Here is a 23,529-nt window from a genome sequence, read left to right on the forward strand (position 1 = left end):
ACTTTCAGTTTCGAACAACACGTAATTTATTAATTTTTTATCCACGATTCTTTGATTTTTGGGAAGGGTTGATTTTATAAGGACATTTTCTCCAAAAATATCGTTTCTATCCTTTTCACGCACACTTTGTATTGACTGCTGTAATTACTTGTTTATCGTACGAAGCAGTTCATCTCTGGGATCTTCTGCTTTTCTACTTCGTTTTTAGCGCAAAAACGGCGTTGTGATATTTGAAGAAGTAGCCTAGTTTTATGATATTGTCGACTCTTGAAATATATGTGAATCTTCTTCGGTTTCCAAGATTCTTGGAGAGAAAACGTCATCTGCTCTGCTGCTTTCTAGCTCAGTTATCTAAAAATACACTTATATTACATACACACACATATATTACATGCAAATAAACATGTTTTAAAATTATAAAGGACTCCATAGTATGGTACTTATAGTTATAGCAAATGCCAATTACGAAATCTTCTATTGTCACTTTGGAACTAACAAAAGAATTTTCGATGGAGGTGTATTAAAAGCTAGTAAATTTTATCAAAAGTTGATGCCTGGAAGATTAAATATACCTAAGCCAGAAAAAATATAACATAGCGACCGAACTTTACCCAATGTTTTTATTAGAGATGACGCTTTTTCTTTATAAGAAAATTTACTGAAATCATTTCCTCAGAATCATTTGAGCAAAGAAAAAGCCATTTTCAATTACAAAGAGTCAAGAGCGCGTCGTATAATTGAAAATGTTTTCGGAATTTTGGCCGCTAGATTTCAAATTTTTCATACTGACATTGATGTTGGTGTTGCGTTCTACATAACTATTTGCGAACGAAAAGTCCGCAGGGATATACCCCTCAACAACATTTGGATCGTGAAGATCAAGAAACTGGAACACCCACATTGGGGGTTCGAGTTAGTTCAGAGGATTTAACTGACCTACAAGGTCTTCAAGTGCCAAAAATTGTTCAATGGTTGAAAAACTTACAAGAGAAAGTATTATGTCATATATTAACAATAAATGAGCTGTCCCATGGCAAAATAAAGCTGTGAACATATATATTTTTCATTTACTTACTTTTTCCTTGTCAGATAGATTGGAAATCGCTGCCCTGGTTATATCTTGATCATTTAGGAAAGACAGTAGTTCAAAATACCATAATTTCGATTTATAGATATCATTAGTCCCCATTCCGGATTTACTTGAGTTCGTTACTAATTTTAGTTCTCTTTTTAAAGATGTACTAAAATTATTATGATTTTTTCGCAAAATCTTCGTTTGCTTCTTTATGATGCTTTCTAAATTTTTCAATTAAAATGTTCTTAGCCCTTCTTCATGCATTTCAATCGTGATATAGATCATTCTTGTTCCTTATACAACTCAAAAAATTCCCGCAAGAAATTTTCCACTTAGCCATTTTCGATATTGAAGTTGAGAAAACAAATTTTAAAACAAGAAAAGTTTAAGCAAATCGGTGATACGTCTAAAATATTCATCCAACCAACACTGTTGTACTGCAGCAGTCAGCTTTTTCTGTCTGTGCAGTCAAATCGTACGATTTAGTTGGATGCAAGCCACACACGATCCAATTGCATTCGATTTATCTGAATGGCACGAAATTAGAACAATCTCTTTTGTTTCTTGTAACAGTCAAACCAAATAGTTATTGTTCTTCACAAGAACAGATTGTGTAATAGATGGAGTTTCATGAAACTTCAGAGAACAAGCGATAAAACGTTTTTCTTATGTGTCTTTAGTTGGAGATGGACTACAAATTGCTTCTTGTGGAAGGAAATAACCTTAAAGTTAGGCTTCATTACGTAAAGCAGAAAAAACATGCAACTGTAAGGTTTTATAGCACAATGATTTCCATAAAGAGACAAGTTTATACATAACAAACTAACTTAATTAAAGTTGTTAACGTATACCTTCAAATATTTATGTCAAAATAGGTACTGTAGTACGGGCTGGTATTTTGACGAAGTTCTAATTTCGCAGATATTCTTCCTCGGATTCTAGTACAAAAGCTGGAATATCGTGTGACTAAATGTGATTCGAGCATTTGTTATAAATTATAAAAGTATCTGAAGAAGCAACACATTAGCGGAATCTTATTCTTATTAATCAATTTTATAACTTCACGTATAAGAATTGATTTGGTGATAACATAAACTGCCTTTTCCTCAAGGAAACAGTTGGCAGAAGCACTAAAAAAATTCAACAAAATTGAAAAGTTGATAATAACTAGAATTATTTCGCGACCCTAATTTCTACGCACCATCTATTTTCCTATACATTCTAAATTAACTTGAAATTATATGTCAATTAAATGTTGAAATAAATACGGTACTGCTTAGATTTTATAAACATGTGTTTGATGGAAATTGGTATTTTCTCTTTTTCATTGTTATGGTTCACTTCAGTGTTTTAATTGATATAATTACTTTTCAACTGAAATGGACAACTTTCCAAACAATTTCTAACGACGCTTTGATGGAATTATTCATATAGAATGATAGAAAAATGCACAGATAACTTTTTTTGACACCATCTCTATTTTATATACTCCACACGTCCTCATTTTGTTATTAAATAAATTAAAGGATGAAAACAACGTATAATCAACGTATATGATGTACAACTAGAAATATTAATGCGAAAATGAATAGGTGATTAAGAGCACCATAATAGAAGAAATTTTAGAGACGCTGATGAAGGTCTCTTTATCAATAGAAAATTTGTCCAAAATATAAGCTTCACTGATAATACTAGAGCTTAATACAAAGAAGACAAGATATAAGGTCATAACTTGACAAGAAAATGTACCAGAAGAAGTAAGAGAAAAATTAACTTATTTGGGATCCGTAATAAACAATAAATAGGATCCTAACGTGAATATTTCAGCAAGAATAGCCAAAAAGGGAACAAATCTTATAAAACACAAAATTCTTTATAGCCATGTTATCAATCTTGATCTGCGTATGAGAATAGCTTGGCTCTCATATGGCGTAGAGGTATGAAAGCTGTTTGAACGTTCAGAGCCCTTTGGTGTGTGGTTTTATTGCCGTATTTTGAAGATAAATTGGGTAAAAGAAGTATGGATTAGTGCACAACACCGTGGTTGAAAAATATTCGTCAATGATTCGGAAAATTAGCAGCCCAGTAATTCCGCAGCAGTAAGTGAAGCAATGATAATATAATAGCAAATAAATGAGCCAACAATCGATAACGGTCCCGGCACGCGAAGGAGAGATGATGATTATAATAAGAAAACATAAAGTACATAATAATCATATTCATAGAAAACAAATCTAACAAGTAGAAACTATAAATAGCAATTATAGAAAGTTAAGGCATACTCGAACATTGGAGAAAAGCAGTGGAAAGTTAGTGAACTATTTAATGCAATGAAAGTATTATATATCATATAAGTAGGTCATAACATGAAAATAGAGATTGTGAAGGAAGTAGTGAGGCCTACTATGCTGTAGAGCTGTGGGATATGGAAATAAAATAGATAAGAATTTAAATATATAAAGAAACACTGAACATAAAACCAGCTACAGGTAAAATATATGAAGCACAATTGAGATGGTTTTAACGGATATGCTGTATGTTTGAATCCAGAATACCATAAAGAACGTTCGAATATAAAATAGCAGGTGAAAATGGTATAGGAAGTCTTTAGGGATCTGTTGTAAAGCATGGAACTTTTGTTTTAAAAAAAGTGTGAAGAAAGCTATTGAAATGTTAAAAGCTGTCTATGATGATAAAGTCACAACTTTAAGAACTGTTTATAGGTGGTATGAGCGATTTAAAAGTGGAAACTAGTAAGCTAAACAGTTGGGAACAGCTCCTCCTAAAACCAGCAGATAAAAATATACAAAAAATGACAAACTCTTCCATTTAAGGTGGATATTGAGCATTAGACTCCTTAGTCAAGAGCTTGAAATCTCGTAGGGGCTAAAAAAAGACTTGGAAATCGCTGCTTTTGTCTCCGTTAACAACATATCAAGCCACAAATAGCTATTGACTCTCAAATTTTAAAAAGTCCTTCCTTACTAGATTTAGTACCATGTAATCTCTAGCTCTATTCGATAATAAACAATAGGAAAAAGTTAAAAATGACTTTAAAATAAGTCCCAATTTAGCCTCTCTGACTCTCCTTGTGGATAGTTATACCACTTTAACTACAGGGAAAGTACATCGGGCATACAAACCGAGCAACAACTGTACCACTACCAGCAGAGAGGACATAAAAAGAATCGGAGAGCTAATGACAAATTATAGGAGGTGTTTTGCCCCCTAGCAAAAATAATAAGAGAATAACCCAATAACTCTGGCTGCATCTAGAATGGTGATACTGATAGGTGATTCGCGGTTATAAAATATGACTTCAGCAGTTGTTTAATACATAAATAATATTCATAGACTGACCTCAAATTATTGAATTGATATACTCAAAAAATATACTTCAGTGACTTAAAATTCCCATGGCATATTTAGTGACTAATTTTTAAATAGCCTGGAAACCGATTTGAAAGGTTTTTAATAGTGCATAATATCACTATTTGAGTTTTAGTAAATTGAGTGAATTAGGTAAATATTTTTCTATGTAGAAAAACATATCAAGTTATAGTGATGTGTTTTTGTTTTAACCCTTTTTTTCGGAACTTTTCTTCGATTAACTTCACATATATTTCAATTTTGTTACAATGAAGTAAAAAGTAATTCTAATTGATGAGGATTTTCACGTGGGATATTTTAGATAAGTGTCTTAAGTTTCATTTGAACTATTCAAGTATTTCAAAACTCAAAAAACGAAGCGATTTGAAAAAAAAAAGTGTATCATCCCCTGGCGATGCCGATACAAACCTTCAACGTGGAAAAACTTTGGAAGTTTATACAAACTGTATATTTCTCAGTATATTTGTAGAGTTGAGTTGAAGTGAAGGACACTTGTTCCCGTTTGAGGAACTTCTAGAGTCAAATTAGGATATAAAATCACATCTAGTATTGGCAGAACATCTATAGAAAAAGTTAGTTTTGTTTGTTAAGAAATAAAGTAAGGTAACAAATTTCACCCCCGTATATATAACAGAAATATTGAAAAGATACCTGCAGTTAATCCGTTGCAAGTGCACGAAAATAACAACAGATTCTTACTGTTCTTACAAGTTTCTTACTGAAATTAGAAAAAAAAAACCAATTTTAGTCATTACCCTCTAAGGGTTATATCTCAGAAAGGGATAGCTGAGTAAACTTTGTTTAAGTAAAGACGACTTTATTTCATTCGAGCAATCACCTCATGTATTTTGTCGCATGAATTAAGAAACACACTTTATATCATATATTTGGGATTAATTTCATTTTGAGGTGAATTTAATTTATAGAACTGACGTATTGTGGGAAAGGAATGTGAACAAATTAATTTTTATATGGTAGTAATTTCGATATGATTTAATATAATTTATTTGTTACTTTGAAATCTTTGTAAGAAGAAATTCCATTGACATTACTATTCACTGATGTTTTAATGTTTTATCTTGTAATATTATTTCACTTCACTTTATGCGTGTATGATAAGTGGAAACTTTCATCGATTTATCATTTTTATTAAGTTCATATTTGGAAAATGAAACAAACTTCTATTATAGAAAGGGAAACAACATAACCGGTATTTTATGTACTAATATGAAGTCAATTTATAGAAAATGATATTAAAAATGGTAAAAGTATATAACTGTGACCGCCCTACATTTTTTAATATAAATTATGTTGATTCCGGAAAGAACTTTCTATGTTTGTCAAAAAAATGGTAATTTGGTAGTAATTACATAGTAATATCATAAATTACAAGTATTTTTTGTGAATTTTTTGTTAGAAAATGGTATTACTACAAATTAAAACACTGTTTCGTTTTTGTTCAAATGAAGTATAGTGTATATTAATTATGTTCAAATAACATTTTAATAAGTACCCTATGAATATATTTCAGAAGAATCGGTACTTTCACTTTCTCATTTGCACTAATAAGAAATTTTTTATCATATGTGTACTAAGTGATATTAGGAGAGCTACTCTCAGGATTAATTTCATGACCTCTTGATGATTTGGTGATGAGATGGTCTCATATTCTAAGTGACAATTTTGTAAAAATTTCATCAACACATACGTATCGACAAAAAGTGATAGCAGATGCCTGCTAGTTTTAACTCGTTTCAAGCAATTTTAATTTCGTGAATTGCGTCTATGTCCCTATCAAGTAAGGTAAATTAGATAATTTCTTTTCCATTATATCCCATACATATTCGGTGGGAACTAAAATTCAAGATAACGATGAGAAAACATTAATGCCGCAAATTCCATCGTTAGAAATGGAATATGTGAGCGTACATTGTCTTGCTGAAAAAAGATTCCAATTCAATAAGTCAACATAACCACTAACTGTAATAACGCTTCGATTACACGCAAAAAGTGATTGGCTAATACAAGCAATAACTTCCTTAACCATTACATCAATAGTCTTTTGTACATGCCTTTAAACAGCAAACCCAATCACGTTGCTTCCTACATCGCAGTTTTCTCCATCTATATACAAACCTAAACAGCATACTAGCTCTTCTATAGTACTGCCGTTCTATGCACCAGCAATACCGATCTGCCGTTAGGGAGAGAGAGAGAAATACTTTTTTCAAAAAATTCTTACAATTTGTACACAAAAGCATATAAAAACTGAAAAACAAACATAAAAATAACTAAATAAACATACAAATAAAATAAAATTTTAATATATAGAGGAAAACCACAATGAATAACAAAATTATAGATAATAATTAGTATATAAGTCCATAGCAAAAATTAAACTAGTATGCAGCATGTTCGGAATTGAATATTATTATTAGAAAAGAAGTCGTTAACAGAGCACTTTCCAGTAAATATGCCTTCAAATTATTGCGGAATGCGGGAAAAGATGATTCGATTTCAATTGGCAAGTGATTGTGCATTTTTTGCATCGTAAAATATTGAGCCCTGAATTAATTCTGAACGTGGAGTAGGTAAATAAAGGTCTTGCTCCGCGTTTCTGAGTGAATAGTCCTGCAAAGATCTTTCTGAAATTCGAGAACCCTGCTGTTTAGTCCGAGTAAATAATTTTTATAGTTTGAATATTCGCTCAAATTGAGTCGCACCACACGTACCCCAGAAGGGAAAGGCATATCGGAGATGCGACTCAATAAAGCCATAATAGACTGTTAAGGAGGTGGATAAGTTCAGTTTTTTGGCAACCGAACTGGCAAATTCAAGGAATTGTCGACAACACCCCTTAAGAAATTACAGATTCAATGACGTCAGTGGGGGTGTTATTTAATAAAAAAGGCTGCAATGTATTTTTATTTGATAAAACTTTGGCTTTAGAAACGTTAAGAGAAGATTATAATCAAATCATGATTTAAGGGTGATTAGGTCACTAAATATGGTCCTATGAAGTGCCGTGAGTTCAGGTCAAGTTTAGTAAAACAATATATGTAGTAGCGAAAGCTAGTACGTCTGCCTGATGTCGGACCGAAAAAAAACATGTCAAATCAAACTAAAAAAACATTCGATACAGACCGACACAATACACGACTGTCTTTTACGACTGCCACTATTGTTAAAGGCAAAAGCAATCATGGATGATATAAAAATAGACCGAAGGCTCGAATTTGATGATTCAATGATTCAATAACACATATACTTTTTCCTCCACATTATTGGTCAGTATACTACTAAAATATCTCACAGAGCCAGTTCTCTGAAGCACCCATCTTGACTCTGGGTAGTACACCTTTGCTTTTTTGAGAGCACATTCCTCGGATGAAATCCATTTTGTCAGATATACTTTGTTTTTGGGGTATAATGGTGTATACAAGTTCCATTAACGTAACATGTTTGCGAAAACACTTAAATTACGCTTGAAAATATCCCTTAAATTCTCAATACAAGCAAACTTTTGATTAGCATCATAGCACACATCTTGCAAATAGCTTTTTCATACAAAATATTGCATATTCGTTCGGTTGAAATCTTGATTTCATCAACTAACTCACGTACTTTGATATTACTATGAAGAGCTACAGTAAATGAGAGTCGCAAACATTCAGCAGAATCCCTGTTCATATGGCCACTATTAGTAGAGAATCACAATATTAATAGAATGAATTCTGTATTGTGAATCTCTAAAGTCAAACTGACCTCGTACATCAAAATATAGAAGCTGCTAAATAATATTATTGACCAAGTAACATGATTTTTATTGCATAAACATGAAAGAATATGTCCTCATTTGAATAATGTTTCAATTAAGGTAATTTCCATAGAAGTTTACCCACTTATATAAATTTCACAGTCAGATTATAACTGATTAATAAGTACGATAAAATTTAAATAATACGGTCAAATTCCTGCAAATACCGTAAAATTCTAGTTCCACATATCTGCAAATTGAATCTTAATAATCTTATCGTTTCCTCTACTGGTAAGAAGGAGGAGAAAAAAAAAGAAATGACATGAAGTTCAACGACTGGTACAGTAAAATTGGTAAGTATATACATTGGCCCAAGCGTTGATCTACCAGATGCCGTATAAAAGTTGAAACACTGACCTATTTGTTTAGTATCATATTATGAGTCGTTCGTAAAAGTTGGTTCTTTCTCTTTCTTTCTACAAATTGTTGATGAATAACGTGAGTTTTCGAAGTGTTGATCAGTGGAAATCAATGTGAATGTCAACGGTACAAGTTCTGGATTTTTGAATATTCTTTTATAATGAAGGTTTGTATGTATTCTAAATTAAAATTTTTATAATTCAGTTAGAAAAAGAAAAGAAATTTGTATAAAAAATATAATCAGTATATTAAAATGAAATTAAGTTAAAAATTCAATTCGTGTCGGGTCAAATTTCTTCATAATTTCATAAAAAAATCAGTTTTGATTATAAATTATTTGTAAGAGATTAATAGCTGACCTACCTTCTAGTGTTAATTGGTCATTGGCTATACTCAAATTTTTATGACTTCCAACCTAACATTCTAAGGAGATTGCTGTATCGATTTGATTTAATTTAGACCCTGCTATAATTTCCGGTTATATTGGAAGTCTGAAATATATATCAATAGCTATTTGGAGAAGGTCTCTTGAACATCTTACTTGGAATAATCTTTAAAGGAACTACTATAAAAATAAACAAGGAAAACATATTGAAAACGTGGAAAGAGTTTTTTGGGAAAAAATTCAATAACAGAGTGGGAACATGACAAGAAGAAAAAATTGGGACATGACCGGAAATCAAGAGAATAAATCAAAGAACAATTCAAACAAAATCAAAATGGAAACGATCAACGAGAATATGATTTAACGTCTGAAAAGTACAGAGTTGGTTCAAGAATATATACGAGAATCCTAGAGATAAAGATAAAGAAATACATTGATGAGGAAATGAAGGAGAAACAAAGTACATATATATAGAAAAGTATATATATAGAAAAGTAGAACAAACAAAATAACAAAATAAAACATTTTTATTAAGGAGATTACCAGAAAGGAAAACAGAACAGGGAAAATACACCCAACAAACAAAAAGAATGTTATAGGATAGTTCAACGGAAGTAGTCTTCTGAAAATTGATGGAGATAGCAAAAGGAATATATGAAAACAAGCTAAGGAAAGTTCAAATGGAGGGAAGAAGATCTAGAAACTTTATGATGAAGATAGTGATGAAGCAAGGAACCAGTCTTTGTCCACTTATGTTTATAATAGTAATGGTAAGGATAATAATAAAACAATAAAAGAAAAGAGCTACAAATTAGAGACGATAATTGGCTACAGACATCTAGAACTGATTAATATGGACGATATATTAATAGTAGAAGAAGGATAGCAGCAAACGAAAAAAAGGAACATGAGAAACATTTAATAACGGAAAGATAAAGAATATATTTCCGAAAAGAGAAATAGGCGAAGACATAAAAATGAAGGTTCACAACTCGATAACAGTACCTTCTTTTATATTTGGAATTAATACATGGGAAATGAACAAAAAGGCACTGAGTAAAATAGCAGCAGCAGATATGAAACAACTAAGGAAAATAACAATCGAAACGAGGATGAACATCTTAAGAAATTATAGAAAACTTCAAAGAGGAACCAATAGGGATAGAATAGTTGATGAAACTAGTAAGTACATATAAAGAGGAGAGCACCACTGGGTCTAATGAGCTATTTGGCTGAAACAAGTAGCACAGAAAGAAGGAAGAAAGGGTAAATCAATATGACAAATAAATGAAGAAAGCAAAAGCAAAAGATCGAAAAGAGTGGGAAAATGGTTAAAGAGAGTGAAAACTAGAACCCAAATACTTTGACGCTTGAAATTACAAAATGAGCCCAAGATAATAATTTTACAGTATATTTTGATAAAAAAAATGTGGATACAAAAAAAGTTTTCTGATTGAAAATACTGTTGTTGAGCACTCTCTATACCTAAATCAAATAGATATAAATTAAATCTGATCTACTATGTCTTGGAAATGGTATTTCCAAATAAATTTTTGTTCTATCAGCTCATACATTTGCTCAACTAATTTGATATATATATATATATATATATATATATATATATATATATATATATATATATATATATATATATATATAATACCCATCAATCAAATATAAGCGGGTTAATGAGGTTAGTAATTTTTCCAAATAATGTTTTATTGAATTCAAATAGTAATGAAATTTCGATTAATCTTTTTTAAAGACTTTATTTCACTTGTATACAAAATGAGCAGTGTTTTTTCTTGTTCAATTGCAAACTATCTATTAGTAGCTATGTGTATAACAAGGGAGGAAAGTGCTACTTTTCCTTCCGAGCATGAAGTAATCATCCATGGGAGGAAAATAATTTATTCATGAAACTAACGAACAAAAAGTATAAAATTGAAGTAGGCACAGTATAACTAACAGGCACGTTATTTTTATTCTTGTATCCCAAATATTTTTAATTTGTGATAGTTTAATGATTTGTACTGTACTATTTTGAGCAGTGGTTATTTGAATACAACTATACATGAGAGCTGGAGCCAAACATTCTCCGTGGTATATTCATTAACAACATTATTATTCCCCGGAATTACTCTTACTTTGCTGATTGCAATCAATTTCATTAACTTCAGTGACTCCCATAATTTAGTTAGAAATATTTTGCTTCTTTGCAAGAAATAGTCCCAACCACCGTTGTGATTGGAACTCCTACAGAATTTGCAAGCAAACTTTTCGAGGTTCTTCTGAAACTATGCCTGGTATAATTTGAGGCAATAATGGGCAATCATTAGTTGATACTTTTTCCTTTCCTATAGCAGACAAATAAACGTGTTTGATGCGTTTTATGGCGAAACGAAATATATTTTGTATAAATGTCAAGTAGAGCCATTCCATGATGACAATCGCCTCGAGCCTGTTTAAACTTAATTGATTAACATAGTTTCATCTGTTTTTGAGGTCGAAGGACATCCTGACCGTTCCTCGTCCTCAACTGGTAAATTCTATTCAAAGTTACTACATTATTATTATTAAGACATTTTTACATCGCGACCTTAATATGGTCTGTTTAAGTAGGTTCTTCAAGATCAAGTTGTTTAGACTATAAAAAAATTGCAATAAATTTTCTCAGCTATAGGAACATATTGAATGGTGCACATTAGGTCGAAATGTTGAAAATATTACGTATTAATAATTGAAAGAGACTCAGAAATTAAACCAATTAACACTAGAAATATATCTGTTTATATTTTAAATATTGCAGTAAAGTTACAGTACTTTAGCACATCTGTTATACCCGTAATTCTAAATACTTCACTTATTACGTCTTCCATAATAAATGTAGAATGTGCTTTTTCAATCAGATTCATTACTTTGTAAATTATCTCAATTGAAGCACTAACTGAACATATCTACCATTCATTCAATATTCATAAAAATTTAGCAAAAATACAGGTTAATTAATAAAAGTGCTCCATATTCGAGTATTTAAAATAAAATAAAAAATCCAAAATGTATAGCTTGTGAAATTATTCAAGTAAAAAATTAGAAAGGTAACCCAAAATTTACCATTGTTATATTGTCTAAACTGGATCGTTGTAATTGTTATTAATTTTTTTTTTGACCTCATTAAGAATAGCATTGGGCTTCGGTTACTTATGTAAATATCTCATATTAGGCATAATTGTGAATCAAATAATACTGACATTGATATATAATCAAAAACTTGTTAAAAACAAATTATATAATTACGAATAGTAAAAAGTGAATTTATTGCCAAGACTTAGTAATGTATCCAGAAGGTAGTTCTTGTTAGGGTATGCAGATATGAAGAATACCAGGAATGAAGATTGTCTAAATAACTAGAAACGAAACTTTATCATCAGCAGCTCTGCATATATTACAAAAGTACTCCCATTGACCAGCATTGACATATCCCGATATCGAATCCATGACTGGAACCTTTTCCGGAAGATTTCATTTTGATTGGCTTTCATCTACTTCGTCGTAGTATTCTCAATATGAGAAATTATCTGGAAACGTTTTCCTTCTAGCATATTTTTATTTTGGGAAATCTGGTTAGTAAGGTGGATGTAGACAGACTCAGTAGACAAAAACCTTAGAACCAGAAACGACTTGTAGTATGTCGCGTTATCATGATGAAACCCTGCTCCCAAAATTGTAGAAGAAGACCATAACCTTGATATTCCAATTTGTTTCACTTTTAGAACTATTAATTTTTACGTCATAGCTATAATCTCAACTTTTATCACTAGTAGATGAAACGTGGATTTCAATCAAAAAAATTGATCGTTACTATATCATTGCTTGAAGAATAATGGATTAGATATTCAAATTATACATATTCATGTATTATTATAAATCTATAGATTCACACATATATTCATTCATTCATATATTATATAAAATTTTTCAATTTTGCATTATTATATTCCAAAAATTACACATCTCCTGTTTAAAAATTACTTGTTCGCTTATATAATAAAATTTTGAAAAAACAACTATTAAACTATCTATTGAATAAATGTAATTTTCAGATCATTCTTCTGATTTTACTGTCAATATGCACAATACTTAACGCCATAGAATACTCCAGATACAAAAACCGAATACCGCCGCGACAGCATAGAGTTCCGCCGTCTCAACAGTTCTCTAAAAAATGGCATCAAGGAGGTCCCTTGATTCAAGGACATCAAGGTTTACCTCATCAGGCTATACCACACAACATGCTTCATAAACCACCTCAAGGTTTGTACCAGAAACATCCACCAATGGCTGTACGAGGTCCACCTGTGCGTCAAAGACCTGGAAATCATATACCAATACTGGTTGCCAATACGCACAATAACATTAAGGTAAGATAAATTTTTACAAAAAAAATATAAGCTATAAGGAAAATATTTTCAAATATAAAGATTTTATTCTGCAAAATTAATTTTATTTCTTGTGCAATTTTCTTTCATCTTTCTTAGAGTGTAAGGTTAAAATTATGAAACTTAATTATTATCAATGCTGCTTCTAAGATGCTTAGATGGATATACGATCTTATAATAACCTATGAAGTAATTAACTGGCGTATAAGCATCAAGAAACCTTGGACGTTAAAACACAAGAGCAAGGTGCTGAGAATGTATTTCGCTTCGTCAAAACTATGAAACCTAATTATTGTGAAGTCTGCTCCTAATACCTCGTACATTTAGATTCATATACGGACTAATAATAACCTATAACTCTATCAACTTGCGTCTAAAGTCAAGAAACATTTCACGATACAACACATGGCAAGGTTGCAGAGATTTTCGTATTCCCTTACAGGTAGTCATGAAAGACATTATGACGCTTCTCTAATTAGAATAGTCAAAGACGATTTTGGAAAAGGGGTAATTTTTAACTCAGAAGAATAGACTCTACCTGTAGCAATACTTTCCCGGTGAATAAATTGATGTTGTCAAAACCACAATAGGAACAGAAATTGGAGAATATGGTCTAAGAGCTAAATACTTTGCTTCAATAGAAACTTACCAAACTCCTTCTTAGCGAAAGGAACTATCGCTTACAGCAAACTCATCCGATAGTTAAGTGGCAATAAGATCTATCAACAAAATAATCAGCAATAAGTTCTTGTAGTTATAGCGTGTCGTATTACTGCAAGCATGCGCAGGGGATGTTTTGAACAAGAATACTGTAGGAGTGAAATTACCACCCAAATACTGGAGATGCTTAGAACTCTAGTCATAGCATGCCTAGAGACACTAATTGGTCTAGGCAAAGAAACAAAGCTATTCTTATCTGTAGTACGTACCGAATTAGTATTAAATAATACGTTTCCAACTCTACACCGATCTTGTTGCGTCATCACGCATGTACAATCCCCTAAGATTATTTGATCTAATATAATCTAAATATATTGATATATTTTGGAACATTTCTTGGTAGGCACAATGCCATATATAATTATTACATAAATAAATAAATAAATTATTTCCTTTTTATTTCTTTTCATAAGATGCCTTCAAATGGATTGAGTCACCAATTAGCACTCTCACTTCCACAAAGACCAGTTACGAATCCTGTCAGAAATATTTGGAAAAATCCCATTAATTCAATAAACTTGCAACCAGATATTGCTTTTAAAGTACCTGTTCCCGTTCCACCAACAGAAAAACCGTTCAGATCTGCTCCCAGTGTTCCAAATCCGGTAAGTGCAAAAAATTCATACGTTAGATATATAAGAGAAAATCACCAAAAAATTATAATAATTTGACAATTATAATTTTTCCACTATACGTTGTTCAAAGTTTTAGATATTTCCGATCAATAAAAGTTGTTAGGTTGCATGACTGAAATTTTGAACATGACAAATTGAAGCACCAATTAGATATTCTCAAACAGTATTGTAAGAAATTTTTTAATGAAAAGCTTGATAGAAGAAATATGAAGAATGTAAACCACAAACTCTATACCTATAGGCACAGTTCATATCAGTCGGAGATTATTCAACATATTCGAAACACAGGTTGCTGCATATTTCTAAACAGCAAGACGATTTTTTCACGTAAACCATTAACAGTCTACACCACTGAAAACTTTCTACTTCAATATACTCTAAAGGTGATCATCCGGTGGTGTGATATCAGGGAAATCTGATGTATCCCCCAAAAGTCTCCTGCGACACTGCTATCGATTGTCTAGTAGTATGATTGGTCGCCCTTCCTGTTGAAACCACTGGATTTAAGGTACTTTCGTATATTTCTGAAACAGCAGAACTTCCTAAGGTTCCGAACAAATGGCGTTATTAGCTTCTTTTTATAACGCTTCTAGGTAACAGTAACGGATTCGCCACCATTACCACTCAATCATTCTTCCTTTGGCACAATACACAGCCAAAACACCGAACTTTCTTAATAATATAAACACAGCTTAACCTCGTTAATTGTTGTCTCTTTATGAAATAGTTGACGATATTATATTTTTTCGTCACTAATTTGAAACTTAGACCACCTTGTTTGCAATTTCCGTATAAACAAAAATCATACTCAAAACAAACACTTTCTCCTCAGTTGTAAGACCAGTTCTAAAAATTAATATCCATATATGTAAGATTTTCTATATGGACAGTTTCTATAAGTGGAAGCTGTTCCGACTACGGAAGATGAAATGATAACGCTTTCTCTATCCTCCGAGGTTCCAGCTCGGTTCTACCCATTCTCAAGCATGAGCAACCTGAACGAGGTATCTGGAACGAGAGAGAAAATAGTATATTGTCAGCAATTCCCATTTGAACTGTTCATATAGAAGTATTACATATATGACAATATCGCATAACAACACCGCTAGTAACATACGTCAAATAGCAGACATGCGTCTAACAGTAGTACAGCGTACTATACGAGGATATATTGAGAAATACTAAGCCTACTATAGAACTAAACAAAATTTCATAGTCAAAATATTTTTCTCAACATATTCTCCTCTTAATTCGATACATTTATTACAGCGAACCTGCAATGTCTCTAGACCTTTAAACAAATGTTTCTTCTTGCTCTGCAAACCATACCTCCACACGCTTTTATGACCTCCTCGTTTAAAGAAAATTTACGACCTTTTAAATTTTTTTCAGTTGAGGAAAGGGATGATTGTCGGACGGAGTCGAATCTGGTGAATAAGGAGGCTGTTGTAGTAATTCAAACCCTAAACCACGAATTTTTTGCATGAGATTTGTGTGCAGAGGTGTTGTCCTGCAAAAACAAAACACCTTTGGATAGGTTTCCGCGACTTTTCTCTTTAATTTCTTCCTGTAGAGTGGTCAGTAATGTCGAATAGTAATCTCCAGTTATTATTCTACCCTTATGGACTTTTGGACACGAAACTTCTTAGGTCTTGGAGAGCCAGAGTGTCTCTATTCCATCGATAGATGCTCTGTTTCTAGATCGTAGAAATGTACCCAAGTCTCATCCATAGTAACAATTCAGTTTAAGAAGTCTACATCGTTTTCAAATCGAGCACAGATCGAACGCGATGTTTCTACCCTTGCATGCTTTTGGTCAACATTCAAACATTTGGGGATGCATTTTTCAGCTATTTTTCTCTTGTCCAAATTGACGTGAACTATATGATGATATATTCAGTGCTTCAGATATCCGTTTTAGCCCAATTCGACGGTCTGATAAAATCATGTAATGAACTGCATCGATATTTTCGGGAACTGACACAGAAACTGGCCTTGCGGATCGGTCATCGTCTTCAATGGAAAATTTGACTCTTTTGACGCTCGCAATTCAATTTTTCACGGTCGCATACTAAGGACATTGATCACCAAGGTTATTGAGCATATCTTAGTAAATCTGCTTACCTCTTAACCTTTTTAAATACAGGTACTTGATGATGGCTAGATACTAGAATTTTTCTATTTTCACAATTTCGGTGGACATCTTTTTTCTTTTGATTTATTGCGTAACTCTGGTTTACTTTTTGACGTTAGAGTTTACACTGGCACTAAGTTATTGTTCGTTGCTATGGTGACGCAATATTTTGTTTATACATGGAAGTGGTCTAGGCTAACTAGATATCAATATATCCTCGTATTCATGGAGCGCCAGAGTAATAAATCTTCGTACCCTTGCAAAACCCAGAATTAAGTTCATGGTCTTCTCTATTATCAAGACATGAGAAATTGAGAACTATTGCCTTATACTGTCATTTAAAAATTTGAGAGACTATCATGACCAGTTGGACAGCTACTTAATTTAACGGTGGTTAGTAATTTAATGAGACATTGAATCATCAGTACTAAAGATATTTAAGCAAATTAATACATAAACTGGCCAGTAAAAATGATGGAATTGGCCAATATATGAATAAGCTTAAAGCGCGGTTGGCGGAAGCGACCAATTACAGAATTAAGTTAGGTTAAGTAAAGTTAGGTTAGATTTCTACTCAAAGATCAATTAAAAAACATACTTGAGTATATTTTCTTACGTTACACGCTGAATATATGAGCAAATACATTCTATAACCTGATTATTTATAGAAAGAATAAGGATGAGATTTCTAACCGATCAATTCCGATTTGTTAACTCCAATTTATTTATCTTACTAATTTTTGTTCACTTTACTAATAATTTTTAATTACCAAAAGGATAAATGTGCATTTCGTCATTTTCAAATTACCAAAACTACTGCTTGAAATCGGTGCCTTTAAATTCTGTTATTAGGGTAGTCAACGATCAGAGAATGAAAAAAATGTTTTGAATAAATCTGAATTGTTTCATTTGAAAGTATTTGATTTTTTCTATTTTGGCTTATGGTATGTATGTAAGATGATAATTCTATTTTATTAAAAATGTATAGTATGCCTACTTGCTATGAGTATTATAACAACTATAATGGACGTTTATCAAATTAATTTGAAGTCAGACATTCGCAGTAAAGGATATATAGCTGACTTATATAAAGCAATGCTTGAACTGACACTGTATTTAACAAACATATAGTAATTTTTTGTTTATTCAAGAAGAAAAAGAAATTAATTCTTTAATTAGTATTTATGCTTGTAATACGCCAATTGGCTTGTTCCGTTTTTCGTCAAATATATTTTTCATTTCGTTAATTGATTTTTGTGTAAGAAATTAATATGTTGTCAACCTTCAAAAGTTTGATAAAACCTTACTGTCGATTCCAAATTATTCTCTTTATCTACAAAGCCTACCAGAGCCAACAGCTTTCAGTATATTTTTACTAAGTTTGTAGTGAAATTATTATGTATTCTCGCTAGTAAGTTTTCTTTATCTTTTTAACTTTGTAATATCGCCTCTTCTTTGAAACGAGAAGAAATTAGTTCCGTAAGAATATAAAAATCTATTAGCTCTATAGAAAAAGAGCAAAGTAAAAAATATATTAAATAATCTCAACAACGAGCATAAAGAATAATTTTACCAAAAATTTTACCACTTGTAGGCTTAGTAGGTGAAGAGGATTTTTTAAAATTAATTTCTTTACAATCTGAATTATACAGGAGGAGAACAAAAATTTCAGATAGGCCAGTTTGTAGACATGGTATTTTTTTTCACTTTATCGAACGTCATACGAGCTATCTGAATGGCGGGAGTGGTGCGTTCATCAGTGTGCATCCTACATTGTTCAGGTAAAATATCAATTTTTCAAATCATTCCAAAGAGTTCCCTTCTGTTTTTATTATTTTTATTGAACTTTTAGCAACACGAATCTATCATTGCCAGATATTTTTATTGTTGTTTAAGCTGTCCCAGATATTTTTTCAAAATATTTTTGTATTGCTGGAATTTTTATATGATGTTATTTAAGTATCTAAAAATCTAAAATTTACCAAACAATAATTCGATTGTTAAACCTCCGTCCAGACCGAATAATAGCACTAAAAGTCTCAATTTTTTGTATATCAACTTCTGTATGTGAATTTTGAGACGTTTTATCTGGCAGGGTTTTGCTAACATCTACTGCGCTGAATTTGATATCAAAATTGAACTAGATGTGCTGGGAATATCTACCTTTGACGATAAACTAATTTCAGTTAGATTAGACATTTTGTCTGTAACTGCTGTAACAAATTTCGTGATATCATATAAAAATTTCAAGCATACTAAAGCATTTGAACAGAAAATTTTTTTCTAATGAAAATTCAAACCACAGGAAAAATATCTGGCAATAATAAATTTATGCTGCAAATAGTTAAATAAAAATTCTAACAAAAAAAAGAAACTTCTTCAAATAATTTGAAAAATTGATATTTGAACTGTACAGGTAGGGTGCGCACTGATGAACGCAACCACTACCGCCATTCAGATAACTTGTATGACACCCGGGAGAGTGAGGGAGATACCAAACTGGCACACCTGAAATTCTCTCTCTAATACGTTTCTAACTCTTAGACTAGAAGTGGTTAAAAAAAAGAAGTAACTACTAATCAATTAACGAAACAGGAAATATATTTGATGAATAACTTATCAGACCAATTGGCATGTTACATGCTTGGATATGAAGATCTTTATAAAGAACTCATTTTATAACTCCGATATTTGATTAATTAATTATTACGAGGGATTTATGGATAAACTACAGATTAATCATGGAACTGTAAAATTAAATGGAGTTTGGTTTTTCAAATTAAAGTAAATATTAAATAACAACTGGCACAAATACAAAAATAGTAACTATATAATCACACATTTTGGTTATATATTTTAACCTCGAGTATCATTTTTGACAGTTATGGAAATTAAAGTGTCATATTTTAACTAAAGATACACAAATTAAGTTCTCATTTTCAATAAATTTCAGATTTAAGATCTAGTAATAAATTTTATACAATTCTATACAGAAATTTGTCCTAATGAAAAGAAAAAACATAACCGTATGATTTTTGTCTAGGAATTCGATTACCATGTCCAAACTAATCAAATACCGACACAACACATAAACCCAATCAAACAAATAGGAGAGAAAGGTCCGATTCACACTATTCCCGCACCAAATTTGAGTTTACGAGATAAACCAAGTATCGTAGAAGAAGTACGCAACGATATCAATTATCAACATCAAAATTATGCTAATAATAATCACGGTACACACGTTACCATTCAAAAAAGTCATGAATATCAAGTAACCGAACCTCCGGAACAAAACCAAAAGCTCCACAGAGCCCAGCAAGAACACCAAAAGCAAATTCAACTACAGATTCAGAAACAGATTCAACAAATGCAGCAACAAAACGCTCAACTTGAACTACAGAATCAACGGCAGCAAACGCAGATAGATCTTCAAAATCAACAACAGCAAATTGTGATAAATAGTGATCCGGTGTCAATACATCAATCTTTAGACGAGAATCCGCAAGGAGATATAATATTGAACAGTAATTTAAGTCCTCAAGAGCTGTATCAACTTGTCAATGCCAATTATCCTCATTTCAATTTCCAGAAAACAACATCTCCTTCTGTAAGTACTCAATTTTTCATTTATTCTTATGGAATTCATTTTTAGTATCAACGGGATGTACTTCATTAGCTTTAGTACTATGATTCCATTAGAATTATGAAAACTATCATGACATAGAAATTAGAAGTCCGTAACATTCACAATTTTTCCACTGTGTCATATATTATTTTATAATCGAATGTGAAAATATGAAATTTTTCTTCTCACATTTGAAAACTTTAACATACATCTGCTTAAACAACACCAGATACAAACAATTTTGAAACCATAATTTATTTCTGCAACCAAGAACGTTGTTCCAGGTTTACGAAAATTGAATCGACCAATTATTTTATTCAGAAGTATTTTAATTTTATAAACTTTATAAAAACTTGAACTTTAAATACTTGTAAGATTTTTCATTACATTGTAATGCTTTTATTGAGCTTTTTGAATAAAATGTTCGTCACGTTACTCACATGTGACGAAGAGTTAGTTGAAATCCATAATTTTCTGGAGCCGAAAACGAGTGAAGCAAATCAAGTGAAGTAGAAATGTCATACACTGTCCTTTACGGATGCCTTATTTTTATGTGTTAAAAACAAAGTACAGAAATAAAATTCATAATACATTTTAGTTCACTCTTATGTTTTTATGAAGCGTACTCAGCTTCCACAGCATTGCTGCATTCACGTTCTAGAGGCGCTGGAGACTAAATCGAGACTAATACATTTTTTGATACTTTTTTTTGTTACCCTCGTAGTTATCGATATAGAATTCGGCAAGATTACTGGATTTTCAACCCTATATCTTTTTAGACTTTAGACTTTTAGACAAATCTGCTCCTGCATTTACTAATGACATTTGTAGTTATTTATTCATCTTCAGGTTAACGTTATTCTCCAGATAACTAATACTAAAAACCATTCGATTTCAAACATAGAATAAATTTATCTGCCAGGATACGTCACTGAGGTTTAACATTTCATGAAGAAAATGCCAATAAGAAAGTCACTTTGGAAACAGTATCTTTTGCTTTTTATTTATTCTCATGGGCTCCTTTTTACATTATTTATATTTCAAAAATGCGTGTCTCATACGTGAACTGTTTTGTACATTAAGTGTACATTAAGTGGAACATATTTCAACTATTTTCGTTTACAAAATTCTCGTAATTTTGCGTATTTTAAAATGTCGGCACAGTTTTTCATAATTATTGTACTCCTCAGCATCGAGTACCGAGACCATAATAATACGATCAACATAACTGATTTAAAAAAGAATTGAAAATAAGTGACTTTCACATCAGTTATCTAAAGAACTTCATTAGGACTATTGTACATCATTAAAAATATGCATAAAGGCGATATCATTACAAATACTCCCTCTCCAACACTTTCTGGATAAAAGCAAGACAAACAACTTCAACGTGCATTTGTATGAATTTAACGAGCGTTTGAATCGATACAAATATGTCAGTTTACTTTTCGGTTATCTAAATCACTATATATTTTATGTTTCAGAAGAATCCATTGTTTCAAGTCAACGCAGATTTTCTGGAACAGTTTCCAAAAGATTCCGCCCATATAGCATCTGATAAAATAACATTCCAACCAGAATACCAATCGTTTAATTATGACGAACAATCTCACCAGAAGAGTTTAGCAAACAAAGACATGACCAACTACAATGAAGAAAATGACAAAGGAATATCGTCAAGAAATTCAGTAGATCCTTTGGATGAAGCTGATTTGGTAAATTATTTCGACGCTAGAACTGATATAGCGGAAAATAAAGTTGAACAGGATAATAAAAGTTCAACTAAAGACGGTTTAGAAGAGAAGTTGATGGAAGCCACTTTATATTCATCTTTACCGAACAAAGAAGTTGCTGAACGTTTAGCTCAGCTTCAAACTGCTGGAAAAATAAATAGTAATCTCATGAAATTAAGTACTACAAAACAAATATCTAATGCCCCCTTGACTATTGTAATGTCCGACGAATACGAAACGGAAGAAGAAACTATTAAGGGCCGTCGGAAGGAAGAAAGTGAAGCAAATTTACACGATTATGATGATATTGAAAGGAATATCAGTTCAGAAGAAGTAAACTCTGAATATGGACATAGAATAAAACCAAAGAAGCGAGCAGAATAATTATCTGATATAAATTTATTTATTTATTTATTTGTTTTCTTGCCATTCTATTTATTGAATGCTCTATTTTTGTTATTTGTTAATAAAACAATATTTTTAAAAGTTTGTGTACCTACATATTCATAAACACTTCCCCTAAATTGATGTCAAGTAGGAAAGGCGATCATTAGCTACCAACAAGTATCAGAAAAAGTTTCGAGTAATCGAGCCTGAATCCCGCAAATGAGAAATTCGTAATCTATATTTATAATTTTTGCCATTAAAATTGCACATGTTTGTACTTTTTCATTGTCCTGATAGAAAAGAGCTTTCTGAACAAATATGGTTGTTTCTCATGAATTTTCAATAAATCGACTCCATAAGTAATCATAATATTTCGATTATTTCACCCTGTTGACCTTAGTGTATGTGAATTAGATTACGTGAATCTCGAAAGGTTTGCCTAGATTTCATTGTATGACAAATATATTCTGGCTTTCTTTAGTGTCAATATTTCGGCTAATGTTTGATCTCTGGCATGTTGTGTTGGACCCACACTTCGTCTATACAGCAGTTGAACTATGTTAAAGGCTCCTGGGAAGTTGTCACACGATTGCGTTTATGGTTGTTTGTGAGCTAACGTGGCATATATCTTAGAAAGCTTCCTTATACCCAAAATAATATCCATAGTTAAAATTACCGAAGTATATGAACTGTGAAGATAATGGTTCCAAGTCATGAAATTTTTGTATTGATATTCACATTTGCGATATTTAAAATAAATCCGAAGTGTTAAAGTGAGAGAAAATCCAGTACCAGCATTACCTTATTTTTTCGTTTGTGAGCTTGT

At 31.6% G+C, this 23,529-nt stretch overlaps 1 protein-coding gene across 2 annotated transcripts in view; it reads left to right on the forward strand.

The window, feature by feature from the left end:
• The window catches only part of LOC130901546 (probable basic-leucine zipper transcription factor K), a 46,619-nt gene extending 23,817 nt beyond the window's left edge, over positions 1 to 22,802 (forward strand). The window contains exons 1-5 of one of the 2 annotated variants that reach the window (XM_057812998.1): positions 8,650 to 8,808; positions 13,131 to 13,448; positions 14,600 to 14,791; positions 19,999 to 20,565; positions 22,068 to 22,802. In XM_057812998.1, coding sequence (XP_057668981.1) covers positions 8,803 to 8,808; positions 13,131 to 13,448; positions 14,600 to 14,791; positions 19,999 to 20,565; positions 22,068 to 22,700 — 1,716 coding nt within the window. In that variant the 5' untranslated portion in view covers positions 8,650 to 8,802 and the 3' untranslated portion in view covers positions 22,701 to 22,802. Of the gene's footprint in view, positions 1 to 8,649; positions 8,809 to 13,130; positions 13,449 to 14,599; positions 14,792 to 19,998; positions 20,566 to 22,067 lie in introns of those variants that run through there. The other variant, XM_057812999.1, reaches the window with a different exon arrangement.
• The last annotated feature ends 727 nt before the right edge of the window (positions 22,803 to 23,529 follow it).

Source organism: Diorhabda carinulata, chromosome X, assembly GCF_026250575.1.
Source record: "Diorhabda carinulata isolate Delta chromosome X, icDioCari1.1, whole genome shotgun sequence".
In the NCBI taxonomy this organism is placed as follows: Eukaryota; Metazoa; Arthropoda; class Insecta; order Coleoptera; family Chrysomelidae; genus Diorhabda; species Diorhabda carinulata.